We start from the raw sequence: 12027 nt of genomic DNA, 5'->3' as shown, positions 1-12027 counted from the left end.
AGGTGTTCCCCAAAGATATTGCCAAAAGTGCTCATATCTCTCCATTTGTACAATGGGGTCAACATCTGCCCCTGGGACAATTGCTCAGACTCTGCAGTTAATCAATTAATTAATTAATGCCTGCATTGCCCCCTGCTGGCAGAGCTGTATTCATTCAAGCCCTCAGCCACAAACGGGCTAGTCCCCACCCCCTCCCCCACATCCTTGCCCAAGCCAGCTGTGTTTCTACCCATTAACATGACCAAAGGAGACCATCTTTCTCAATGGCAACTTCAATTCTATTTATCTTCCTCCCAAGAGAGCCAGCCTGGAGAAGCTCCCGGGTGGGGTACCTTTCCACATAGAGAACTGATCGTGTTGCAGGTAGTCAGTGTGCAGCTGCAATCCATACAGGAAGTTGTGGAACTCAGACACCAGGGGCCTGTGCGTGAGGATTTCTCGGAAGGTGTTGGACAGCCATGATGCTGGGATCACTACTGTGGTCTCCAAGGGGTTAGCGTCACATTTCGGGATTTCGGGCAGGAGTGGATCATCTTCTGTAGGGGGAAGGGATGAAAGGCAGGTTACAAAAGTTGGAGAGCGAGCCATTCCAAGTACAGTTCACACCTTCCTTGCCCAAGCCCTAGCTCTGAACCCAAGAGGACTTAGGACAGAGGTATGAGACGAGGGTGGGGAGGTACGGAGAGAGAGAAAGAGAACAGCCAGGAAGGAAGGCTCCAGAGAGGATGGCGAGCCCAGAAGTCTGGTGTTTCTCTGTGCTCAGAGATCTAGGGCCATCAGCTCTCTGGATGTTGGAGGTATCCTTCTGGGCCTTGGCACAAGTACCACCTGTAGCCACCCTGCCCCCACCCCTGCCCCCAGTGAAGGAAAACACTCTGGCCCAACTGCCTTCCCTTGTCTGGATCACGGGGACGAAGGAGAGCAGTGCCAGGCAACCGGTCCTTAGCTCATGGTCCACACGCTATAGATCCATTACCCAAGAGGGGAGGCCAGGCTGCCGCCTACCGATGTCATGCAGCTTCTCCCTTGTCCACCTGTAGAAGAACTCCTCTGAGGTGTGGGACAGATTCCAGGCGTCAAGCAGGTTCAAGGAGAAGATGCTACTCCACAAACCTAGAGAAGCGGAGAGGCCTTGAGCAGCTCTCGCCAGGCCCCTAAATTTCACTGGCTGAGCCTTAGCCTCCATGCCTTCTCCAGACCAGGCAGCTTGCAGGTGGGACGAACTTGGATTTCTGACTCCCACTGAGCAGTTCCATGCAATGGCTGATGGTGCCAGTCCTTGACTCTTTTTCTCCTTTCCCTCAGGGCAGGGGGCAGGAGGGTGCTTAGGACACACCTGCAGGGGGGCTAGTAACTGACAAGTGCAGGCTTCGAGCTCAAACCCAGTTCCACCCTTGCCTTAGCACACACTGAGAAAGCACTTAAGACATGCAGTAAGCCTTGATACATAGAAGGCTAGCTCTTACTTTTGAATGTAAAATTTATATAACAATACTATAAGGTTATATAAAACTTTATATACTAATACTATGAAATAATAATAAAACCAGATATGGTGGTTCACTCTTGTAAGCCCAGTAGGAAGGCAAAGGCAAGAGGATCGACAAGAATTTGAAACTAGCCTAGGCTATATAGTAGGCTTCAGGTCTACCTGGGCTACCTGTTGATAGTGAGACCCTATCATAACAAGCCAGTACTAACAATTATATGCTCTATTTAGATTTCTCATCTGGACCTGAGGAAACAGCTCCAGAGAAATTAGGCAATTTAGGCAACTTTGCACAGCTAGCAAGTGAGTTCAAGCTGGACTATAGGTTTCAGAACCACAAGGGCTTTAGTGTAGGGGCTCAGGAGAGAGGAAGGAACTGTGCACTGTGGGCTTCTGTGTGGACATCATAAACGAGATGGGACTCAAGTTAGACTTTCTGGAATGGGTTGCTTTGGAGTAACTGGAATGTAGGCATCCTATTTAAATAAAGCATGTTTAAATAGCTGCTCTTGAAGCCATAAAGATAGGCTTATTTTCTAGGCCATTTTGTTTGTAGACAAGATTCTGAAGCCAAGAACAAAGAGTGGATGTCACAGTGGGTGATGTCACAGTGGATGGTGTCACAGTGGGTGATGTCACAGTGGGTGATATCACAGTTGATGATGTAACAGTGGACATCACAGTGGGTGATGTCACAGTGGGTGATGTCACAGTGGATGATGTCACAGTAGGTGAGATCACAGTTAATGATGTCACAGCGGACATCACAGTGGGCGATGTCACAGTGGGTGATGTCACAGTGGGTGATGTCATAGTGGATGATGTCACAGTGGGTGGTGTCACAGTGGATGATGTCACCGTGGATGGTGTCACAGTGGATGATGTTACAGTGGACATCACAGTGGGTATCAGTAAGTGTTACAGTGCACATCACAGCGGACGTCACAGTAGGCATGTGGATGTGGATGTGGATTTTACAGTGGATGTCACAGTGAACTCCTGCACTTAGTAACCTACCTTCTGATCGCTGCACTCAGTGACCTGCCTTCTGACCCCTGTACTCAGTGACCTGCCTTCTGACCCCTGTACTCAGTGACCTGCCTTCTAACCCCTGTACTCAGTGACCTGCCTTCTGACCCCTGTACTCAGTGACCTGCCTTCTGACCCCTGTACTCAGTGACCTGCCTTCTGACCACTACACTCAGTGACCTGGCTTCTGAGGAACCAGGGAGCAAAGAACAGGAAGCTGGGCTAGGCTTTCCCAGTGACTCTGTCCTTTCTGCTGGGGTCCCCTCTGCCTGGGATCTGAGGGGTTCAGTCTTTCTTGGAAGCAGGCACACTGCTGCCTAGAGCCAGACAGGGAGCAAGGCAGAATGGTGATTTTTCTAGAAGGCTTTTTCACCCAGGCTGCTTCTGAGCAGACCCTAGATAGACCATGGGAGACCAGGGTGCTGAGAGAGTCCTGTAGGGTCCTTTACTGAAGTCTCTCTGGGCCTAAAGGGTCACAGCAAGATTAGGGCATTCACAATCTGGAAGTAGGTTCAGGAGCCCCTCTTGGATTCATGTTATGTGGCAGAGCCAGGAAATTCAAGAGTTCAAGGCTAACCAAGGCAACCAGCACTGGCACAAGATTCTCCCAGTCATCCCACTAGTCCAGGACACCCCACCACACTGGGACTGAGTATCCTAGGGAGTCACCTAGCATGTAGCACATCTCTAGCTCAGGCATCCTCTTCATCAGCCGCCCCATGAAGAACTCGGAGCCGAATAGTTCAGTAGGAACGTAGGCCCCGTACTTCTGCATGCCCGCCTCGTAGGGGGAGAACTCGAACCATTCTGTACACAGGGAGCAATATCAGTCTCCGGTTGGGGAGCCATCCACACAGCCCCGCCCCCGGCCCACCAGCGCTGGCTCCAGGGACCCAGGGAACTTAGTATTGCAAACCGCAATTCCGTTGTGGGACGCAAGGGGGCGTTTGCTGCTGAACCAAACAGCTCTGCAAGCTGTGAGGCTCAAACTTCTGCTTCTTAAAGCTGAATAACCAGGAGCAAAAACGGACCCTTTTAGGCTTCCCTTTTGGGCAGCTCACCCCCCCCCCAAAAAAAAATATCTTAGCGTCTCATCTTCACTACCATCATTTCCCACCGACTCATCAGATAAGCCCTGGCAATCTAAGGGACACTGCCTAAGGGAAATCGCCCCGGCTCATGCGGGAGAGTTCTGTGGAGACTGGCAAAGTGTGTGCTGTACCCGCCAAGAAGGGATCCCCTCCTAAGTCACTAGCCACCAGTGTTACCTCTGAAATCCTGGTTGCTTACATCATCCTTGACATTGATGGTGAGGTAGATGGGCAGAGGATTCTGCCCCTGGCACAAGGCGGCACGCTGCTCGGACAGTTTGCAATCATTTTTCTGTAGGGACACCAGTGGTTAGGAGAGGTGGCTCGCAAGTGGTTCGTGAGGAACAAGAGGACTATCTGAACCCATTTCCAGACTCCAGAGCCTCCCCACCCCACCCTGGGGAGCTGTATAAGCTGCAGGGAGTCCTGACGTCAACTCTCAAAGGCACTTGGAGAATGTGTAAGTGTTCTTGGGCTGTCTGGCAACACAGGCCATAAGTGAGGTGGGCTTAGCTCTGCAATTTAAAGCTGTCTCTTGCGGAGGGTCTGAGGATTCTCATATCTCGGGGATGGAGGATATGGTAAAGGTAGGAAAAGCCACTACGGTCCCTTTTTATTGCCATTACTCCCAATCACCCTTGGAACCTGAACATTGCCAGGAATTTTTGTTGTATTAACTTGGTGTTGACCCTTAAAATTTAAGAAGCAAGTCTCTTTCCCTCTCCCCTTCCCCCACTTTCTCAACTGGAGGCTTAGGACCATGAAACTATGGGACAGTCTAGGCAAGCCCCAAGTCCTCCAAGATCTGTGTTGTGTGCCAGTGTGGCAAGTCCTGCAGATATGCCTGGGCCACTTCAGCCGTGTCCCAAAGTGAATCAACCAGCGCAAATGAGGCCAAGCTGAGGTCCTAGGTGCCCAAGCTCTGACCGTCCGTGGTTACCCTGTGCACAAAGACTTCACTGAAGTGAACCTGGGTGGAAGGGCAAACACATGTGTGCCCAACATCTCTTAGGTCTTCTTTGAAGCAAAAGAGGGTGCTTAACACAAGTGGACCCAGAGATCTGGGCGATACAGAGTTAAATGTCCTAGAAGTAAAGCCACAGAAAGAGCCCAGCCAGCTATTGCCGTCAAGGGGGCTAGAGGAGGGTGAGAGACTCTCACTATAGCTAGCGTGGAAGATCAGAGAGGTCTTCTTGTAGCTTCCTAGCTTTGCTTCTCTTCCGCTAGCCTAGTTCTTCTCCACTCTAGGCCCTCAAAAATGCTTGGACTTCTAGCTCAGAACAATTGGTGTGTTCTTCTCATTATGTGGGCTGCTATTGATTATTATTGCTAAAACCATTTTATTTTTTTGGCGCCTGTTGTGATATTGCATGCTTTTAATCCCATCATGTGGGAGGCAGAGGCAGGGGAGTCCAAGCTCCTCTTCTGACCGCTAAGGGTACCAGGTACACATACACACATGGAGGTGAAACACATAGACACACAAGGTGAATTTGAGCCAGCACGGTCTATATAGTGAATTCTAAGCTGGCCAAGAATACATGATGAGAACCTACCTCCAAAAAATTTTTTTTTCCTCTTTTGAGATGGGTCCTTTTTTTTTTTTGTTTTATGTCATAAAACAGCCTGGCTGTCCTAGAACTTATTATGTAGACCAGGTTGGCCTCAAGCTCATAGAGAAGATCCGCCTGCCTCCGCTTTCCAAGTGCTGGGATTAAAGGCATGCACTACTACCATACCTGGTTTGAGATGGGATCTTTATAGGTAGCTCTGGCTGGCCTTGAATTTGAGGCAATCCTCTGCCTCCCTGGTTACGGTATGTGCTACCATGCTCAGCTTTTAATTTTAATATGTTAAGTATTCACTGATGGAATTCTCACTAAGGAATAGTGGATACCCTGGTCCTGCAGAGCAGGACAAGAATTCAGATCCATTTTATCTGAATCCAGAACCAACACCCTTAGCCTCTGCCCTCCACCTGTGCGTCATCATGGAGTCAGGGTAGAGAGGGGTTGTCAAAGGCAGGTCAGGTTATGGGTTGGAACCACATGTTAGTCCTCTCGGAATCCTCATGGCCGGCATAGCTGCAGGCACGCAGGGGTAATCAGTTAAAAGAGCAAATGAGGACTGGGGAGGTGACTCAGTGGTGAAAAGCACTGGCTGCTCTGTCTGAGGACCTCTGTGGGCACCAGGCACACATGTGGTGCACACACACACGGAGGTAAACACTCACACACAAAAATAATTCTAAATGATCATCTTTAAATCAAAAAATGTAAGTGGAATAAGTAACTATAAAGATAGGAGCTGACCCAGTGTGGAAGCACATGGAAGCAGTCCTAGCCAGAGAATCACCACAAATCCAAGGTCAACCTGAGCTCCAGTGTGAATCCCAGGATAGCCTGGGCTATATAATGTGAGGCTTTATCTCAGAACAAGAAAAAATGAGAGTCAAGTTATTGATTGCTCAAAATGTCTCATTTCCTTTTCTTTTTGATGTGTATGTATGTTTGGTATGCACACATAGACTTTTGCATGTTTGCATGTGTGTGTGGGTACTTGAGTACATGTGCATGTGTGTGCATTCCGTTGATGTCATATGTCCTCCCCCATTGCTTTCCACTCTATTTATTAAGGGTCTCTCCCTGAATCTGGAACTTAGCAATTTCTCACTATCCAACCAGGGATGCTTTATCTGCTTCCTGAGTGCTGGTATTACAGAGAGTTCCATGTCTTTACATGGGTTCTGGGGATCTGAACGCCTGGCTTCATGTTTGGGTAAGTAAGCATTTCATCCATTAAGTCATTTTCCCAGGCCAAAATTGATGTGGGATTCCCCCTCTGAATGCTCTGATATGTTTTATTGCCATTGGTTAATAAAGAACCTGCTTTCTGGCAGTGACTTAACAGAGTAAAGCCTGGTGGAAGATCTGAACAGAGATGTAGAGAGATAGTAGGTGGAATCAAGTACACGCTATGTAGCTGCCAACGGAGACAGATGCTTTAGACCCTTACCGAAAAATAATAAGCCTCTTGGCAAAATACAAAATAATAGGAATGGGTTAATTTAAGATGTAAGAGTTAGTTAATAAGAAGCCTGAGCTAATAGGCCAAGCAGTGTTTTAATTAATATATTTTCTGTGTGATTATTTGGGGTCTGGCCATCCAGGAACAAGAAGCCTCCACCTACACAAAATATCTGATTACCTAGCAGAGGGAACCTGTTGGAAGATATTATGCTGTCCATCTTCCTTCTGGGAAGTTCTGCTTTGACTTCAGAGCCCCCAAGACACTTCTAGAAGTGGGCCAAGATCTGGTGGGCTAGACAGAGCTAAGTGGGAAACTGCTTTGGAGCCAAGCAACAACCAGTGGCTCCTTTCTAAAGCCTAGTGTGACGGATATAGGCAGTAGCTGAGTTCATGCTGGTGTACGGGACCACATCTCTTAGGGATTCCCCACTCTACTCTACCACACCTCACATGGTTGTGCCAGCTGTACCCCACGCAGGCAGGCTCTTTTGGGGGCATATGTCACTCAGTTGTTGACTCTTAGAACAGGAAGGAACCTTGCCAGGTCTCTTTCCTTGTGGTGGCCGTGAAAATGGACCATGTGGACTTTCGGTGACCAAGAACAACACTGAAGGGTGCTGGCTGCTGCACCCTGTAATCTATGGCTGTCTATGCTGGGCCCACATTTCCTTGGACCTAATGATGAGATGCTAAGGCAGGCTTATCCGGGGAAAATGCAGCACATAGGTATGTGGACCAAAGGACCCACAAGTCCTTGCTGTGAGCCTTCCTAGGCCACACAGCATTCACATAATGTATGCTTTACTTGACTTTTCTATCTCTCCTCCATGCGGGGTCAGAATGGAGGCATGGCTGACAGCACTCTTGCTTGGCCCAGCTTCTTTCTCATTTTCTCCCACAGATGTTTAGATATGGCTTTCAGAAGCTATGCTTCATCTATGCAGGGGAGCGCCCAGGTTGGCCCAACACAGGGTCTCAGTCCTCTGAAAAGGGTATGAAAGATGACCTCACTATCTTTCCCCAATATGTATTTGGACACCCCACGATTCTTCCAGCCTGAGATGTACCTGCAGGTACATCTAATCTAATCTAATCTAATCTAATCTAATCTAATCTAATCTAATCTAATCATCTAATCTACTCTAATGTCAGAGGTTCAGGCTCTCTGAAGAAGAAAGAATGAGACTTGATATCACTCTAGGCAGATGGAACCCGGGAAAGCTGAACACCCACCTTATCGCCTAGACTGTACTCAACCAACTTGCCCCAAAAGTCTGTAAAACTGGTCTTGTAGCCCTGCTGGCTGTGCTGGCGGAGTTCCTCTTGCCATTTGCAGAGATTATCTGGGAACAGGGCCGGCATCTTGTCTTTAACAACATGTCTCCGGGCCTCAAAGACAGCAGGCTCCAGGTTTTTGGAAGACCACTCCGCGTCACTGTACAAGGTAGCCATAGTCCTGGAGAGAGACACACACAGCTGACAGAGCTACCCCTGCCCTGGTCTGACCAACCCCATGTTCACAGGACAGAAGATGGGCAGATCATGGGGAGTCCTAAACCTGGCAGAGGACCTGGAGGAAAGGGAATGAGGGGGGACCTTGTGGTGGGAGTCAGGCAAGCACTACTTCTCATAATTGATTGCTTCCTCTCTTTGAATGCCTATTGCACATCAGGAAGCCCATGTTGAATGAGATTAGGATTCTAGGCCCACATCTTCCTGGGTTCAAAACCAGGCTCTACCACTCACTTGCTATGTGATCCTGGACAAGCTACTTAATCATCCTTTGCCTCAGTTTCCTTAACTGAAGTGGTGAGAATTGTGATTGATGTACCTAGTTCACACAGTTCTTGTGAAAAAAAGATTGCAAAAGTTACCGTTGTGTGGAACAACTAGAACTGTGGTGAGACAGGGCTGGGGCAACATCTGACCCCGGGATCGGCTGACTCCAGATCCTGGTTACTCTGTTGTACCATACTCATCCCCATGATAGGACATTAATTAAAGATGTATTTCCTGGGGCTCGGGAATTAAGAGCATTGGTTGCTCTTCCAGAGGAGCCCAATTCAATTTCCAGTACCCACACAACAGCTTACAACCATCAGTAACTCCAAATCAAGGGGATCCAGTTCCTCTCTTGGCTTCTGCAGGCACCAGCCACCCACATGGCGCCCAGACATCCATGCAGGCAGAACACGCATACGCGTAAATAATTTTTGAAAAGATTTATTTCCTCTCCTTGCTCTTCTTCCTTCCCTCTCTCCCCGTTTCTCATTCTCCACCTCCTCTTTTCCTTCTTAACTTATATGTGGACTATGATGGGTGGGAATAGCAAGGCTAGGCCCAAGGTCTTCTCTGTTTCCTGCTTGCCCCATGGAGTCCAGCGGGGACATGGCTCGGCTGAAGTGAGTTAATTTTATAGCTATTTGGGAGCAGCTTTTGAACACAGGCCCTGGATTGAGTTCAAAGTCTGGGTTTGGGGACAGTAAGATGGCTCAGAAGGTAAAGGTACTTGCCAACAAGCATGTCTACCTTAGTTTGATTCCTTGGACCTACATGGTGAGAGAAAAAAACAACTCCTGTAGTTGTCTTCCATGTGGGCACTTGAACACACACATACACAATTAAAAAAAATTTTTTTAAAGACAGTTTAAAAAAATCCAGGTCATGAACTGAATGACCCTGAGCAATGTCAACCCGCTTTTCTCCAGGTAAGTGATTTCCTTAGCTGGAGTCTGGATCTGTCTGACTCTGCTGGCCTGGACTAAACTTCTGTATGTCAACATGAGGAAGGGCTCTTCTTTCTTCTGCCTCAGAGGGCTCCCTGGTGGCAGGGGGTTTGCCTAAGGATGTCTAATGATACAAACAGGAGCCTCCTTCTTGGGGCTGGTTCCAAAGAAAGATGGAAGATGATCAGATTTCTTCTACAAATAGCATCCTAACTTCCATAAAGTTTGCTCTATTATTTTCAAAAGGTTACCCTAAACCTATTTAGTGTTTTCTCCCTTCCTTCCTTCCTTCCTTCCTTCCTTCCTTCCTTCCTTCCTTCCTCCCTCCCTCCCTCCCTCCCTCCCTCCCTCCCTCTCTCTCTCTCTCTCTCTCTCTTTCTTTCTTTCTTTCTTTCTTTCTTTCTTTCTTTCTTTCTTCTTTTTTCATTTATTTACAGGGTTTCATGTAGATCAGGCTGGCCTCCAACCCAATATGTAGCTGAGATTGGCCTTGAACTCCTGATCTTCTTGTCTCTATCTCCTGAGTGCTGACATAATAAACACATAGCACCACCCTCATCTTGCTTATCTTTGTATTAAAAAGAATGTTCCCCATACTTTCCTCAGTACGGGGGACCTGTGAGCCTTTCCCTCCGACATTCTGGCAGGTCCTGAAGCTTTCTCTGTGCTCTGCCTACAGTCCAAGCAAATACAATGCCCGCCCCAGGCCTACTGAAGCAAGTTATCATTTTAAACATATTCTACTACTATTATTATTATTATTACTTATTTTGTAGCCCTAGGTAGTTTGGAACTTGCTACGTAGATCAGGCTGGCCTTGAATTCATGGAAGTCCACCTGAGTGCTGGGTAACCATGTCAGCTATGATAATAATTATTTTTAAAAATTATATGAGGCTGGGCTGGAGAGATGGCTCAGAGGTTAAGAGCACTGAATGCTCTCTTCCAGAGGTCTTGAGTTCAATTCCCAGCAACCACATGGTGGCTCACAACCAACTATAATGAGATCTGGTGCCCTCTTCTGGTGTACAAGCAGAACACTGTATATATAATAAATAAACCTTTAAGAAAATCATATAACTGGAGAGATGGCTCAGAGGTTAAGAGCATTGCCTGCTCTTCCAAAGGTCCTGAGTTCAATTCCCAGCAACCACATGGTGGCTCACAACCATCTATAATGAGATTTGGTGCCCTCTTCTGGCATGTATGTATACACAATAAATAAATAAATAAATAAATAAATAAATAAATAAGTCTTAAAAAAAAAAAAAAAAAGAAAAGAAAATCATATGAGGCATTGGATCCCCCAGAACTGGAGTTCCAGGCCCTTGTGAACTGCCTGACGTGGGTGTTGGGAACTAAAGCTGGGTCCTCTGAAGAGCGGTATGTGCTTTTGATAGCTGAGCCTTTCTCTAATACTCTGAGTTATCTTTATCTCTATCAAAGAGCTGCCACTGAACACAGGCCCTGGACTGAGTTCAAATCCAGGTCTATGATTCCTGACATGAGTAACGCAGGGCAAATGCTTTTGTTTCTCTGCCTGTAAAATAAGTTATGGGAGAACCTGCAGGTTCTTTGCCTAGAAACCCAACCAACTGCTGACGGAAATCAGTCAGAAATTTCTTCCTGTTTACTTTGTGGACTGTCATTACTGAGATAGAGAAGTTAGTATCTACTCACACAGCAAATATATTGGATTTGGTGCTAGGTGACTTAAGGTGCCTGGTGGGACTGTGTGGGCTTCATTATACAGATACTATGCCATGTATGGATAAAGGGTTTTAACATCAGCTGACAGTGATATCCCCCTGGGTACCCTGTAACCAGTCCCTCCTGGATGCTGATGGGTAGCTATGCTTGACGCGGAGGGCAGCACTGATAACCTTCTGGCCCATCTATCCAAAGCCCCCAGCATCTGGGGAATAGATATGGAGCCATGGGCTTTCCTAGGTCAAGTTCACACCCAATCCCTCTGATGAGAGTTACCTGGAGCTTCATCAAGAGAAAAGACACAGCAGGGGACTCAGGGCTCAGTACCTGACAGAGTAAGGTGTAGCTCTGGCTAAGAGACTTCCTGTGGTCATAGGGATGCTTGGGGATTTTAGTGAGTCCCTTCCACTATATATATATATATATATATATATATATATATATATATATATATATCTCACTACAAGGTCTATGCTATGACCATCTTATATAAAGATAACTGTATTAATGACCTTCATAGAAACATTGTCATTAACCTTCCAGATCCTTTGTTTATTTTATTTTATTTTGGTCCTGGTGCTATGTCAGCTGTTAGAGTTGACCTTCCCTGGCTTCTGCCTCAGCAGAGTGGGGAGGAGGCAGCCCTGTAAAAGCTTGCTTACTCCTTTCTGCTACTTGATGGGGCCTGACAGGGTAGAGACCAGGAGAAAGGATAGTATTGAGGACCTGCAGGGAGGCAAGCCAGGGCAACCGGCTAGCTCCACCCATCCTGGGAGACGGGGCCCATCCCCAAGAGAGGGTGGCTGCGTCTCACTAGGACAAACAGTAACACCAGGCTCACTCATCACTGGCCGCTGTGATTTTCTGGGCCGCTGCCAAGGACATAGCCAATAATGGCCAATGTATACAGTGGCTCTGTGCTTAATACTGGGAGAGGCCAAGCCTATTGTCAAC

At 47.4% G+C, this 12027-nt stretch overlaps 1 protein-coding gene across 1 annotated transcript in view; it reads right to left on the bottom strand.

The window, feature by feature from the left end:
• Pla2g4e (phospholipase A2 group IVE) overlaps positions 1 to 12027 on the bottom strand; it is a 74828-nt gene that overhangs the window by 4221 nt on the left and 58580 nt on the right. Inside the window, exons 13-17 of the mRNA XM_057781522.1 lie at positions 7872 to 8094; positions 3787 to 3901; positions 3188 to 3325; positions 1006 to 1113; positions 333 to 536 (exon numbers count right to left, since the gene is read on the bottom strand). Of these exons, the coding sequence (XP_057637505.1) occupies positions 333 to 536; positions 1006 to 1113; positions 3188 to 3325; positions 3787 to 3901; positions 7872 to 8094 (788 nt within the window). The remainder of the gene's footprint in view (positions 1 to 332; positions 537 to 1005; positions 1114 to 3187; positions 3326 to 3786; positions 3902 to 7871; positions 8095 to 12027) is intronic.

This window comes from Chionomys nivalis, chromosome 9 (assembly GCF_950005125.1).
Source record: "Chionomys nivalis chromosome 9, mChiNiv1.1, whole genome shotgun sequence".
NCBI classification, from domain to species: Eukaryota; Metazoa; Chordata; class Mammalia; order Rodentia; family Cricetidae; genus Chionomys; species Chionomys nivalis.
The sequence above is the reverse complement of the archived record's forward strand: the minus strand, read 5'-3'. Positions and strand labels throughout refer to the sequence as shown.